At 37.0% G+C, this 15963-nt stretch overlaps 1 protein-coding gene across 3 annotated transcripts in view; it reads left to right on the top strand.

Annotated features, from left to right (window-relative positions):
- The window catches only part of LOC121329595 (tyrosine-protein phosphatase non-receptor type 5-like), a 39057-nt gene extending 26110 nt beyond the window's left edge, over positions 1 to 12947 (top strand). For all 3 annotated transcript variants that reach the window (XM_041275257.1, XM_041275260.1, XM_041275256.1), the window contains 8 exons: positions 49 to 235; positions 1195 to 1279; positions 2528 to 2607; positions 3299 to 3436; positions 5098 to 5208; positions 6253 to 6413; positions 9626 to 9739; positions 10518 to 12947. In XM_041275257.1, the coding sequence (XP_041131191.1) occupies positions 49 to 235; positions 1195 to 1279; positions 2528 to 2607; positions 3299 to 3436; positions 5098 to 5208; positions 6253 to 6413; positions 9626 to 9739; positions 10518 to 10611 (970 nt within the window). In that variant the 3' untranslated portion in view covers positions 10612 to 12947. The remainder of the gene's footprint in view (positions 1 to 48; positions 236 to 1194; positions 1280 to 2527; positions 2608 to 3298; positions 3437 to 5097; positions 5209 to 6252; positions 6414 to 9625; positions 9740 to 10517) is intronic.
- The last annotated feature ends 3016 nt before the right edge of the window (positions 12948 to 15963 follow it).

Raw genomic sequence — 15963 nt, 5'->3', positions numbered from 1 at the left:
TGTGTCCTAGTCTTCCTGCAGTGCTGTATCTCTGTCTCCTGTTTTCAGGAGGGGTTCAAACGTGTCCCTCACTCTGGATATGTGCACCCCCGGCTCCACCGAGCCCTATGGCTCTGTACTGTCTCCCCGAGAGCAGTGTGCCCGGGAATACCTCCAGAAAGCCTCCAACGTGCTGAGCACCAGGGAGCTGCACGAGAGAGCCATGGACTCCTTCACACTGCAGGCTGAGTTCTTTGTGAGTACAGTACCTCTGCTTCACCATGCTTAATAGTGAAACAAAGGAGAAAAAATAAACTAGTCTGCATTGTATGTGGTTTAGTGGCACAGCAGACCAATACAAGCTGTCTGAGAGTTGAGTAATACTACTGAGCAAATTGACTTCAGCTACGGGGGGTGAAATAAGAACATAACAAAAGTTATGTTTAACCGTGCTGTACTCGGTCCCTCTCACATATCTAAAATCACCCCCACTAATGAGTCATTAGGATGATGTTTTCCCATGACTTTACTTACCAACAAACAGGATGTCATGGCTTAGTCATCTTGCTACAGCAAGATCAGATGCAAAATCACTTATTAATGAAATCCACTTTGAAGGGGGTGCCATGGGAGGGAGTGAAAAATTCATGAAAAGCCATCCAACTTGAATTTCTAAAGGAGTTCCATCTTTCCAGGGACAGCCCTGCTGGCACAGGCTTCACGGCAACAGAAGCTAAAATATATCTGAAAGTGGGGGGAGGTGTGGCTGTTAACGGACTAGCCTGACAGCATTGGTGAATTAACCCGAAAGAGAAGATTTGTAAATGTGCAGTCACTGCACTGTCATCTGTGTAGTTTTGTTTGATTGAATCACACTTTATCAAAGGGGTTATTGGATGCATGAGGTCTGTTGTGGTCTAGCTTAACAATGTAGACCACATCAGATTTAAATACCACTAGTCTTTAATTCTATATAAATCTTTCTGGTATTTCCCCCCAGATTTATTGACCCATTTATAAACTGCCCTACTTGCTCACATAAAAAAATACTGTAATATTTTACATGGAAGAAAAATAATAATGCTATATTAGTGCTAATGGTTTAACATTTAGGTGCAAACGTTAAAATATAATTGATAAAATGTATTAGCTGAAGTGTTAACTGTCTTCTTGTATTTATTTGTGTGTGTGTGTGTGTGTGTTTTTTTTTATCAGGAAACCCCAATGAACTTTGTTGATCCAAAGGAATACAGCTTTCCAGGTATAGTGAGGAAGAACCGATACAAAACCATTCTCCCAAGTAAGTGACAACAAAGGTAGTAAAACTGAATCATGTTCCACTCTTGTTCCAATACTGATCATTAACATTTCAATATGTTTATTCAATGGAGAAAAGTTGTCTGTCTTTATTTTCCTTGCCATGAATAACAATGTAATTAATATGCAATTACCTATTTATTGAAGATGAGTTACATGTTTATAACAATCCATAATGACAAGATAATAGTTGAGTAATATAGCTCTGCAACAGGGGGTTTGATGGGGCTGGCAGACAGAAGGGAGACTGGAGGTTGTATTTTCCATGCAAACTTGAAGGATTTCTTTACAATTTAACAACCACGTGCCAATACCAGCAATGACAGAGCATGGGCTGACATGCACAGACTAGAGTTTAAACAGAAATAACAAAAAAGCAAAACAAAACACAGTGGTAAAACACTGCTAATAAAACAAAAGCCTGCCAAAACACCAGCCGAGCGTGGCTCCCACTATAAGGGAGGTCCGGCTCCAGTAACCTTCTCCCTGACTCATACTCAGTAGACGGGTGGGATTAAAATCACCTAAACTAATCCCTGTTCTTAAATACCAAGGAGCCTGGTATACACGCGATGATCCTCAACTGTGCTCAAGACCCCGGTTACACACACGGTGGTCGTGTAGTTGGTTCACTCACCCTGGATCGACACACAGTGGTAAGGGCTCACCACAGATTCACAGCCCTTCACCTCCAGCTTGCAGAGAACAAAGGACTGGCTTTCCAACTCCTTTTTAAAGGCATGTGACCAGGGTTAATTGATAATCATTACTTCAATTAACACCTGGCCACATGTTTGTTCTACTTAGGGCTTCCCATCCCTACGTTATCTAGCATAAACTTATATTAAACAATTTTTATTTATAAAAACCCAAACAAAAAACAAAAACACACTATTTACGGGTGCAGGGTCTCAGCCCTGCCACACGCTCTAGCAAATATCTAAGTCTTAATCAACATACTCAATATAAATATAATATGAGGACACAATTGCAACGGTGAAGACGTACAGTACAAGCACACTTATTCTTATAAATAACAGAATTACCGGGTGAATCGTACTGTTCTAAATTACACTGCAGTGCTAAGCAGGAGGCTTATACAGTTATTTGTTTGTCCTGTACAGCGTTCTTGTTATATAAACAAAATAGTCCAGCATGTTTAAGGAGATTTTTGTTACTTGGAGTATCCTTTATATCTTTCTAAAAGAATATTCATTAAATTGTCTTTCAGATACTCATAGCAGAGTGTGCCTTATATCCACGGATGAAGACGATTTCCTCAGTACATATATCAATGCTAATTATATAAGGGTTGGTGGTATTTTTATTTTTCCCCCTTTCGAATGAGGCACTGCATTGAAGCAGTGCTTTTTATCATGATGTTCTGAGATTGGAAATATTGTTTACTACTGTCTTGCTATAAAAGATGCAGAATTTCCAAAACTGGGCCTGTTTTATACTGTTGTATGATTCAGTAGTGACTGTTTACTACATTTTTCTATAGTTTTCATTTTTCATCATTCTGGGGTTTTAGGATCAATCAGTGTCCCTAGATTGCCAGGGGTGCTTTTGAAAACTTTGGAAACGTATATTTTCGTTCAAGAAACATAGTGTTAACTTGGACTGGAACCTCTGCATTGATTAAAAAACAGTTTGTTTAAATTTAATAAATACTTTGTGGACATGTCTTACTCTTTGAAACCTTGTTGCCAATCTGTCCCTAAACAGGCTTTCTTCTATTAATACCTGCAGCAGCAGAAGGTTATGTCACTGCCATGACACAAGATATTTGCTTCTCCATCACTGTATGAAATATGGCTATGTTATTAAAAGAAAATGTATGAAAAAAAAACTGTTTTTCTCTTTAGCAGAGATCATTTCTATATGGTGGACATGTCAGTCTAGAAAAGTGGTAAATCAGATTTCCCTGTAGACTAAAACTGCACAAACTGATGGACAGGAGGTGTGATTGTCAGCTCCAGTTGTCTTCTTGTCCCCCCAGGGCTATGGAGAAGAGGAGAAGGTGTATATTGCTACTCAGGGACCCACGGTAAACACTGTTAGCGACTTCTGGAGAATGGTGTGGCAGGAGCGATCGCCTATCATCGTCATAATAACAAACATCAACGAAATAAACGAGGTACAGTCCTCTGCCACTGCGTTGCACTTATACAGAATTGATTGAATTTAATAGGTCATATGTAGGGTTTCTTATTGTCTTATTGTGTGTGAGAGGACTGCAAAGCTGCACAAGCTGTGAGAAATTTGTCTTCTTATAGAATATGACATATTCATTTGTTATAAATCACAAAAAACAAATTGAACTAAGCAACTACTATTAAACATAACAAATCTGTACAGAAGATAATTTTGATGAATCCTTAATGGAGACTAAGACAGGTGGATAAAATTAAAGCTCTCTGATGGGCTGAACAAGATTCCAAACTGTGGCGTTCTTAGACAACAACTCTTTGGGCCTCCTTAACCTCCTGACAACCATAAAAATATAAATATACCTATCGATATTTCTAACTACAGTTATTAAACAGCAACAACAGCAAGAAAAAAATGTCTTTCTGCAACTACAAATAATAACAAGACTTAAGAATGAAGGGTTTATTATTTTTTTTATTTAAATAATTCCTTAGGTTTAAGATTCCTAAACTGTTAAAATTATAGTACTGTAATTTGACTACCATTATGTTAATTAACCATTATATAAATATAATTATATTAATATATATATATATAATATATATATATATATATATATATATATATATATATATATATATATATATATATTATATAATATTTTGTTACCTCCTCTTTTGTTCCACTACTTGTTGCTGCGTAGTTACATATTTGTAAAATTATGATCCTAATAAGAATCTTCAGGGTTTCATTTCATGCATAACATTGCAACTAGTAGTGCGGCATCTCCACAATGTGTGTCTTACTGCCTAATTGAAGGTGTTGTGTCTAAATTTGCAACAATGTGTACTGCGCACGTGGCAGAAAAAAGGTTATGTACACAAAACTTATATTAAAACTCACTGTGCAAAAGTCACACTACAATGTGTTTTGAATAACTGTGCAATTACCAGGTAAATACTATATGTAGCTATGAATAGCAGAGTCTGTAGGGATCTGTTATTCTGAATTATACATCCTCTTGCAGCAACACAATAGCATTTATTTTCTGTAGTTAAGAAGGTTAAGAAAGTCATATCATCAACAATGTGTTAGTTTTTTTTTTTCTTTGCATGCATAACAAATTCCTACCATACATCTTACAAGCAATTAATTTTTTTTCACTGGCATTACAGATATTTTATTTAGCAATGTCTCACAACAGGGTGTGTATTGTTGTGGAATATTGCCACGCCTCGTAGACAGGTGAAAACCCACACTCCCTGGATTGCCGCGTTGTGATTATACCCTGGCTATGAGGTCATTTCAAATTAAAAACAACTAACAAATAGGTTGAAAGAGAACTAGGGAGATGTCCTGAGTCATTAAATTACTTTTTCATGTTCAACGCTGTCATTTTTTTTTTTTTTTTTTTTACCAGAATGACTAGCGAATTGCACTGCTCCAAATGAGACTGTACTGCTAATCAGTTGCAGGGCTTGATCTAAGGAAAGCAATTCTCCAAATAGTTTAATTTAGGTTCAAATATTCTTTCTTTTGCAAGGTTGTTATATAAACAGAATACGGCTGTGGTTGTTTCACTCAGGAGGATAAGTGATGGCATTATAATAGCTACAGCACCCCATGTCTGTTCTATATTCCTTACAGAAATGCACGGTGTACTGGCCTGAAGAGAAGGTGACCTACGAAGGGATAGAGATAATCGTAAACCAGGTCATACAAGCAGACGACTACAGTCTTAGGCATATTACTCTTAAGGTACATGATGGCTCAAGGGAGTATTTGAGTATCCACATTATGAAAACCAGCATCTCTAACAGGGCATGGTTTTAAATGGTTCTGTTGTTGGATATGTTTATTAAAAAAAATAACATGTAACAAAATACAGTGCTTTTGAGACTGTAAATTAAACCATTTGTTTAAGTAAAAATATAATTGTCTTTTAAGAATAACAAGCTGAGCTAAAATGTTTTTTTTTTTTGTTTTTTTTTTAATTAACAGTCCCTGTAAGCTTTCAGGCAATCCATTTAATGTCATTGTATCTGAAATCTCTCTCTCTCTCTCTCTCTCTCTCTCTCTCTCTCTCTCTCTCTCTCTCTCTCTCTCTCTCTCTCTCTCCCTCTGCTCCCCAAGCTCAAGTGGGCTAATGGGCAGTAAATATCCAGTCATTTGCCATTGGTAACGTTAGTTCTGTGAAACAGCTTTCTCATTAAAATCAGTTGCATATATGAAGAGTAGACAATTTCCTATCCAGGGATGCCAATATATGAAGCAACAGTATGAGGGGTTAAATATGTTGAGTATGCACAGGTGGTAAACATACTTTGTCAAAAAATGTAAGAACATTTCTGGTATGAACTCCTGCATCCCAGCTTTTTTTGTTTTTTTTTTTTTTTTTTTTTTTTTTTTTTTTTTTTTTTTTTTTTTTGTTTTTTTTTTTTTTTTTTTTTTTTTTTTTTTTTTTTTTGTTTTTTTTTTTTTTTTTTTTTTTTGTTTTTTTTTTTTTTTTTTTTTTTTTCTTTTTTTTTTTTTTTTTTTTTTTTTTTTTTTTTTTTTGTTGTTTGTTTTTTTTTTTTTTTTTCCGTTTTTTTTTTTTTTCTTTTTTTTTTTTTTTTTTTTTTTTTTTTGTTTTTTGTTTTTTTTTTTTTTTTTTTTTTTGTTTTTTTTTTTTTTTTTTTTTTTTTTTTTTTTTCTTTTTTTGTAAATTAACGGCATTGTGTTCTGTGTTGGTTCCATGTGTTTTGTATGACAGTTTGAAGGAGAGGAGTGTTCTGTGTTGGTTCCATGTGTTTTGTATGACAGTTTGAAGGAGAGGAGAGGTGCCTACGACACTATTGGTACACATCCTGGCCAGACCAGAAGACCCCAGACAAGGCCCCTCCTTTGCTGGAGTTAGTGCAGGATGTGGAGGAGGCACGGCAACAGGCCCCAGAGGGTAGCGGACCAGTCATTGTCCATTGCAGGTAATGTGGCAACAGTAACTAGAGCTGCAGAAACCCGATTAGTCCATTGTCCAGATCAAGCTCTCTACAGGTGAGAGTCACTGGTGTTGACTGGTTTCATTCACCAAGTGAAACAATTACTTGGATGTGTGTGGGTTGCTGTTCTCCACAGACAAAAGCAATAATCATCACACCCCAACCAATGACCCTAACCTAATAGTCAGCACCTGATTTCTGTCCATAGCTCAATCAGAATAATCGAACAGTCAGTTTGTGCAGCACTAACAGTGACCCTTTGTGACTGGGAAATAACACTGGAAGAAAACCTGCTAAAGAAAGACCAGGACTGACAATACAGCACACATTTTGATCTTTTTTAAGTAAAAGTATACTTTAGGCTCAGCATTTCAAGTAGTATAATATAGATAGTGTTCTGCGTTTTCGGTTTTTATGTTAGCTGGTACTTTGCAATCGTTTTGGTTTATTCACCTTGAAAGCATAAAAAGAAAAGAAAATTGACAGAAATGGGTGGTGCAAGCCATCAGGAGGCTCATCAGAAATCACACTGGACATTTCCATCAATGCATTCCATATAAATTTATCAACTAAAGCATCACCATTTTCTGTCATATATTTACGATTAAGATTGTTGGCGTTAGGCAGTGTTTTAGCTGATGGACAGACAGTACTGTCGCACAAAGTCACCAATACACCAATTCATACCTCTGTCATTCGGTGCATCCTCTGTCTCATCTGATCCACTTCTGCTATTTTTGTTTTTTGTATACTTCAGAACAATAATTATCTTTTGAATATTCATAAACTGATTTATGTTTTCTCCCCATTCCTCATTCACTAAAAATATGATATTTGTATTTATTTATTTATTTATTTTTTATCAAGCTAATAGTTACTAATATACCCAGCAATTGCCACAATAAAATAGACTTTGCCAACATAATAAGGTGATATTATGTTTGTGAAGTGACAGAGAACTACAGTTGAACGTTATTTGATCCTCTGACGTCTACACATCTGCTGTATCCTAGGATATAGCATTTTAATCAAATTATTGTGTATTTTCCAGAAAATAGTACCAGGATAATATTGGATAATAGATAAAAATCGGGTATAAATCAGTAAAAACTGACGTCCAGTTAAAAAAAAAAATCCTGTAATTTTTCGGTAAAATTCAGTATTTACCGGAAACGCAGAACACTAAATTAAAGCCCTGTTCACACTTGTACCGGTACGATACTAGTACAGCTTGTTTAGGTATAGAATATACTGGTGCAAAACCACTTTCTGCCCTAAGTTACTTTTCAATACACGTACAGTACCGATACAGATACAGTTGCGATATGCCTGTTCACATTCATGTGTATTCAAATCGAAATCAACTTGTTTCCATGACGACTGCTGTTAGAAATGGATCCTCTGTTATGTAATACAGCATGTTTTGCCATCCTGTCCATGTAAAGTATTTTGTTTTGGTGTTCAATCATTATAAAGAGACGCGCAGAACGTGAAAGGATGAGACAAACAAAAAGGTGAAAACAATTAGCTGCCTTTAAAAGCATGAGGTTGCAAAGACAGCGGGCTTGCATCACGGCTTTGGGAATGCTTTTTTTTTTTTGTTTTTACTTTTTGATATTCCCTCACAAGGGATTTTGTTTGTATGTAAATTGTAAAGCAAGACGTGTGCGTGCTTCAGAATATTGACTTAGCTATATTGATACCATGTTGGTTTACCTGTCCACACTTAAACTGTTCCGAGTCGTATCAAAACAGTACCGGTGCAAAACCTGCTCTTTTTTGAGTTTCGAAAAGAACTCCAGTCTGGACAGATGTTTTGGTACTGTTTCGGTACGGTATGTTAGTGTGAACAGGACAATAGACAACTGATGCAGTATGTCTATAGTACTTTTACATATAGGGCTGTAACTTTTTGAGTGTATTTTTAATAAGTGTCCAAAATAATACCATAGCTTCTTATAGTTTTGAATATACAGTACACAAAAACCTTGTGCTTACATTGCTGTTGATCTCATTCAGGCTCAGCGTTAGAAAATGATCCAAAGTGATTTCTCAGAGGGTTAAACTAACTCAAAGCTAGCCTCGGGTTATAAAGCAACTGTATAATAAACAGAATATATTTGTATATATTAGCAACGCATAGCCAGTAGCAGTAGCTTATGACTCATCACACTGTGGTACTAGTGTTTTGACCCTATGCATGAGAAGTTTGTCAATTCACATGTGGCAAGAGAGTAATTCAGTGTGCCTATTCCTGCACCACTTCCCGACACATCGGCTCAGCGTTATTTTACATGCAAAGTCTCACTGGGTCTTGCATGGCTGTGTTGCCTGCCTGCTCTCAAGCTGGCGTTATGGAAATCAGCAGATAACCCTGCTGGTCCCCTCAAGCTATTCCTTGCAAGTGAATAAAGTTTATCTCTGGACAGGTAGACAGCCTGTCAAGACCGAGTCAGTCCCAGCCTGAGGCAAATCAATAAGTGCAGTTTAGAACAGCCCCTCTGCAAAACCAAGCTAGCAGCCACAACTGTGACTCCTAGGTTACAAAGGCACCAGCAGAAGTAATGTTAACCAATCAGTGTGCACTGCATTCAGCATCAGTATTATTACAGTTGTTAATGATCATTATTGTTATTTAAAACTATAAGGGATTCATTTTGATTTCTAGTGTTTGAAGCTATTGATTGGTCATTACTATTCAACTTCCAATAAAACTTTTTCTGGTGTGATGTCAATTAGACCATTGCTTCAACGCATTTAAACCTTTATTAGGTCATTTTTGAAAGGAAAAAGCACAGGTTGCAATTATAAAATGATATTGAAAAAAAAAAAAAAAACATAAGACTGCTACACTACAAGCCCCTCTATGCATGTCTGCTTTTTTTTTTTTTTGGTTTAGTTTCTCTTGTTTTTCTTTCCGAAAAATTATGCTGAGATATGGGCATTCATTCATTATAAATGTGGTGCAATATAATTTGACAAAACCCACCGTCCTATAGCATAAATCTGTTCTGCTTGTGAGGTGTTGCAACTTGCGAGTGATAATAATGTATAGTGGGTTTCCATATATAACCTTGACTAGCATGACCAGGAGCATGAGCTGTATGGAACAGCAGGAGAAGCTGATAAAGTCTTGCTACTGTCCCATGGCGCACTGCAAGCAGAGTTTAACCCTGTGTATTGTTTGGTGTTCTCAGTGCAGGGATTGGACGAACAGGCTGCTTCATTGCCACCACTATTGGCTGTAAACAGTTAAAGAACGAGGGGGTCGTGGACATTCTTAGGATCACCTGCCAGTTGCGTTTGAACAGGTAAGAGGTTCAGTGTGAATGGACAGTAGTCCTTTGTACTGCCCCAATCACACAATAGTGTTCCTTAGAGGAGCCAGTCTGACAAATAATGAACACTCATTGGACATCTTATCAGGACCATAAACCCATTTGCATTGGACATTTCAGTAGGTTATAGCCTAAAGATTACCCAGATAATTGTGATAATATTATATCACATTTTATCTCCCTTTAACTCCAACTATGTTAGTAGTTCTTCCTCTCTGACACTATCTTATTCTTTTTTTGTCTGCTTTTCACTTTTTCTTTTTTTTTAAATATAGCCATACCAACACTGACCACATCTTTTTTATGAATTTATCAGTTGTAGAGATAAAAACAAAACAGCTCTGTAGCAGTGGTGCTATTTAGCTTTAGATGATTGTCACAAGCATGATTATTGACTATTAACATTTGCATATTCAAAACGGACTGGGTTCTTTGATTCCTCTGGAAAGATAAATGACATCCCGTGAGTACCTAAAAAGTGTTACCTAGACGCACAGGGCAAGGTGCTAATGATAATACATGGTGCTGGTTTAATCTGTGATTGGTTGGTCTACCTCACTGATCCAGTAACAGGGCATATTCCCAGAGGAAGGGAATGCAGCCAGACATATTAAGGGACTTTGTGGAGCAATGCCAGCCACACATAGTAACTAGGGATAAGGAGGTATGATATATATGGCTCTAACAAGTATTGTATTTGGCTGTGGTAGTTGTGTATATGCATTAATAATGCTTGTGTTCCTTTTTTCAGAGGAGGGATGATCCAGACCTCTGAACAATACCAGTTTGTCCATCACGTCCTGAGTCTCTATGAGAAGCAGCTCTCTCTCCCGGTCGAAGAATAAATAACACTCTAACAGCTTACAGCTCCACAAATAGGACTCAGATACAGCCATCATCTGCCTGCCAACCTTTGATAACCATGGTAACCCAGAGAGGGGGTGGGCCCGGAATCAAGCCTGCTTTCACACTAACATCTGCTTCACAGTGTGTTCATTTAGACGTGTTCATTGTTGTATTGGAAGCCCTGCCTATAAGGTATGAAGGACTATATGGTTATCAGAACTCCAACTAGAGATGGACAAGTCTTGGATTCGAGCAACAACATATGATCTCTGATAATCACCTAATGAACAGTAGTTCAAGTTTCTACAATGATTTGTTCAAGTATAGAATCTAAGGAACTTGCTCTCATTAGTTACATGATGTAGCTTTTCCTGTTTCTTTTATGGGAACATTATCCAAACTCAGTCCTACTCAACCGATGAAATGACTCATTTCTAGTTACATATGTGTGTGTATTTTAATATTTACTGGGATAGGACTCACAGCTGCTATGCTGAAGTTGAATAACTGTTTCCCACATGTCTCCAGTTACCTTACAATGAGATTGAATATATTTTGCAATGCTCAGAATACTAAGGGGATTTGGAAATGTCTTCTATCTACAATGATGTTTATATCCTTCAAAAAGATGCCACTAGAAGAGGCACAATCACAGTGTCTAGCCTGGCATCCTAGAACAAATGCTTGGTTGAACATCCACAAGTTGGGAAGCACAGGCTCCTAAAAGGCCCTCTGATCATCTGGGGATCCCGTAGCTCCTCCAGAAATCAGTGTAAAGGAGTTCAACCCTTTTATGAAAGACCTTTAATGGAACTACACCTCTTTGAAGAGCAACAAACACAAGAGGGTTTGTGAACTGTATCAGAGTTAAGAAAGGCCCTTTCACTGTAAACTTCAATATGGCTGGAGTCTCAGGGCCTGTGGTAGTTCATCACATATCTAAAGTCGTTTGGAGAATGTATCTTAAGAGTATTTAATTTCTGACTTACAACTCAATGAGTTGTAACTCTAAGGTCCTAAGCCTACAGATGACGGATCTCAAGGAATAGGTTAATCTAGCACATGTATTTTTACACAATGGCCTTACTCTGTGTCTGTCTGTCTGTCTAGTCCTCTACCATTAGGCAGCATAGAGGTTGAGCAAGTATTATAGAGACGTATGGGTCTATTGAATGTATCGAAGCAGTGTAGATACTAATTCTTACCCCTTGGAGCTCTATAGCTACTTGTGCAAGCTGCAGTGGTCAGTTGCTGGTTCACCCTCTTACACTGCACTATTTATATCCACTGCTGATTAAGAGAAATTGATTTCACTCTGTGTTCTCCAGGTTTCTTTTTATGAACCAGATTTTCAACAAGCACACAGGCCTCAATAGGTGAAAAGTGTTAATAGCAGCTGAATGTCTATCCAGTCTCAAACCAGCAACACCACTACATGTTACTACATTCTAGGTATTTATGCTATTTTGGCAATGGAAGCTATTCGTTTGATTTTATTTGTTTACTTCAAAGCAGGATAAACAGTGGTCATTTATCAAAGTTCACGATTCCTGATTTTGTGAAACACAAAGACAGATTTGGCAGGTTCATTGGGGAAACACTATAACATAATTTGTGTCAAATATATTATTCTTGAGTTTTGTAAAAAGGTTAGATTACTGTATGTATGTAATATGTACAAAAAAACTAACTGTGGTCACCGACAGTTCGAACAATTCATTGGCAAAAATAAATGGGTGGGATAATTTAATGTCCTTGCCAAATAAGATGCAGGTCTGTTCCATCTCACAAATTGACACTTGCCAGTTTTAAAGGTGGTTTGTCTGACACTAGATCACTAGTTTTTAGACTTTCTTACTTGATATTTATAGAATAGAATACTAGCTATATTTCCATGCATATCCAGGATGAGAGCTAGGTGGTGTAGTGGGGTTATACATTTGAATTGCATGCCGTCACCTCTGGAGCTGTGGGTTCTTATCACAGTGAAATGAGTTTGATGGTCTGAACTTTGACCCCAGTGGACACCACCACACAATTGGCTATCTCTGCATGAGAGATCCCTGGACTGAGTGGCTGGGGTATCTAGGTCAAGTCAAGGTCTTCATTGCTAAAATAATGTGCTACACATAAGGTATGATGCTAAATTTAACTTCTCAAGTAATAACAAAATAAACATATAAAGTTAGCTAATGTGTTTAGTTGATGGTGTCTCCAAGTTTAGTTTAAATGTTTGGGGAAATAGCTTTAAATGGAAAGTCCACTATAATTATTTATTATTTATGAATTGAATGTATCGTATTTAATTACACTATTTAGTGTACAAAGCAAGACTAGATTTGAATCCTGCTTTTTAAATATTTAAATATTTATATACAGTACTTTTTTCAATTAAATATTTAAACATTTTCTCTTTAGATGGCTAAAGATTAGAATTTTTGGGAAAATAAATTAAATATGTTCAACTAAATATAAATAACAATTATATTTTACTCACAGCTTCTTACCACCAATGGTTTTTAAAGGAAAATTGCTATTTTTACTCCATGGTCTTTGTAAGTCTTTTGTTTTACATCTCTTTTGCTTGTGTACTGATATTTATTTGATTTGTTAATTTACGGGTGCAAAAGTAGACCTTTTATACAGTATAGTAGGAGAGGAAATAACAATTTGTAGTTGACAGTGGGAAGTAGGAAATCCTTGATGGTACCAATGAATTGAAATATTTGGCTTTTATGTTAATAATAAAGTAATTTAATATGTAATAGAACACAATGTCGTCTATGTCTACATATGTTCTTAAGTTTCAAGAATCACCATGGTAACTTAATAGAGAAAGCTGATGAATTTCCGTATAAGGATGACGGTGGGCTCTCTTAAGCCATCTGTAAAATGTTTTGCTGTAGGGCACTGAAAAAAGGGTTTGATTTCTCATTGAAAATTGTACAAATCCTTGGCATTGTTTTAAGCAATGAACATTGTGGTGCGGTCAGCATTTTGTGATGGACTGCCGTTACGGGTTCTGACCCATGTCTCTGAGATGAAATGAGGTTATAAAGCTAGGCTATATAACCATGAATGCAGACAAGTCTGGATCTCTTGCATAGTGGTTAAGATGCTTGCTTGCAGTGTGCAGGGTCAGAGTTTAGCGCCCAGCCTCCTCCCTGTTACACTGGTGCTGTGACTCGGATCTCATAGATTAGCTACTGTCGTTCGCCATGATTACTTGGAGGAAGAGTGTAACGGGCAGTGTTGTGTGATGCAATGTCGTCACGGATTCTGACCCCTATTGGTGAGATCAGATGAGGTTAAAAGCTCTGAGACCATGAATACAGAAGGGCTTTTGGTTAAGATGTTCACTTGTGACGTGGGGTCACTGATTAGCGCCCAGCCTCCGCTCAAGATTCTGTACATGATGAATGCTTTCTCTATGGTCTGTAACAAAAACAGCCTCAAGAGATGTATATTGAACTGTTACCTGTGCTTGCTGAATTCTAATGTTTGTTTTTATACATTTAAAAGGGTTGTAGTTACAGTTTAAAGGACTCGCTTAAGAAGATCATTGGAAAGTAATACTCAGATGTACCACTGCAGTTACCCTGGCACATTAGGAGAAACAGTAAAATGGCTCTTGTCAAAAACACTGTAAGGATCATATTGGTAATGGCTGATAACAGTAGGTGATGTCCGAGTTCAGGTGACTGTTAATGCAGGTTTTACATAGAAATGTAAAACATTTTAATTGGATTGATTTACAGTTTTTTTTTTTTTTTTTTTTTTTTTTATCTTTTTCTAATTATTTATTTAGTTCCTAATTTATTTACGTTGTGAAGTTCAGGTGGTGATTTCAAAGGATTTAGTTCACTTGTGCAGAGTCCACTGTTATTGAAATCTCAGCTGTTTATAGTTAGATACCAGTGTGGAGCTGGTTTTCTGGGTTTCTTGTACCCCTTTCACACAGACCAGTTAATGCCATCTCTGAACCACCATCGAGGTGCTTCTGGGACGGCACTGAACCGTCTCAACTCCTGCTTGAAGTGTTATGCAGGCTCTGAAGAGCTATAGTGGCTGTGGATTGAAAGTCAACATCCCACTTAACTGTATACCGGTCGCTTTCAAATACAATGGCTGATCAAGAACGAGGTAGAAATTGGAGTCCGGAATAAGTTAAGGAATTGTTAACTTTATGGGATGACGAGGAGGTGAATTCACATATAGAAGGGTCGGTGCGTGAAGCTGTAATTTATGGATGAATCCCCATTGCCATTATCCCTTTGGTTGTGTGAAATGGTTATGATGGCATTATACCGGCATAGATTGCGCAATTTCGTGCTGTGGTATTAGAGGAGAAAATCAAATAGCAGGACAAGTGAAATGGGTTCTATGGGGTGCTCTTTGGTAGTTTTTCCCAAAGGGAATAATAACTTACTTTTCACATCGCTTCTATATAAACTTTTCAGGGCTGGTAGAACTCGATCTCTCCAACTGGAGCTGAAGGTAGAATATACCTAATGAGTGTCCAAATTGAAGGACACAGGAGACATTAAATCTAGCACTACATAAAGAAAATGTAGACTGAACATGAAGGCTGTGAATATATTATGCTGTCAGAGAAAATAGGTGAATTAATTTATAGATATCAATTAAATTGACTTTTGCAGAGTGAATTGCAGATTGCAGATGGATATTTTGGAGAATATTAAGAACTGCAGTGTGCTCCCTTGGCATTGAGACACCCCTACAAGATGGCGGATAGCCTACATCATGTTGGGTAGAGTGGCCATTAATACACAGCCACAGCCTTGCAGAGGTCATTAAGATAAGGCTTAATATTATAGAACATTGTGACCAGTTATGAAGCAGCAACTATTTCTAGACATTTTTTTCAGAGGCATGGTGTACACTGTAAATTCAAAGACTTTAATACCTGTTTCGGTTTGTGATACCAGATCTAAACCTGACCGATTTTCTAAATCAGCGAGATCCAACTTGACGGTTTTACTTGACCAGAAACCAAACAAAATAAGGAGATTATTTTTGTACCTTGGCGACAGTTGAAAACAAACCTGTTCATTGAAAATGTAACCATTTCTGTTGGAATGTTTCTTTTTTCTTTCTCGTACCCCTTTTTATTGCTGTGTTTTGAAATGTTCTGTTTCTGGTGTTATATTGTGAAGTCTTAGCCATATTAAATTACCGGCCTATATGTGTTCTATTAGCATTCCCAAAAATAAACTGGATTGCGTAAGATTGCATTGGTGTGGGGTGATTTACTACATTCCAGCGATAGCACAGGAAGTTCTGAGGGTTAAAATAGTGTGTGATATATGGGATTGTAATGAGACCATTAT

The sequence above is a fragment of the Polyodon spathula genome, chromosome 17 (assembly GCF_017654505.1).
Source record: "Polyodon spathula isolate WHYD16114869_AA chromosome 17, ASM1765450v1, whole genome shotgun sequence".
Taxonomy (NCBI): domain Eukaryota; kingdom Metazoa; phylum Chordata; class Actinopteri; order Acipenseriformes; family Polyodontidae; genus Polyodon; species Polyodon spathula.
Note: the sequence above shows the minus strand (reverse complement) of the source record. Positions and strands in the feature narration are given on the sequence as shown.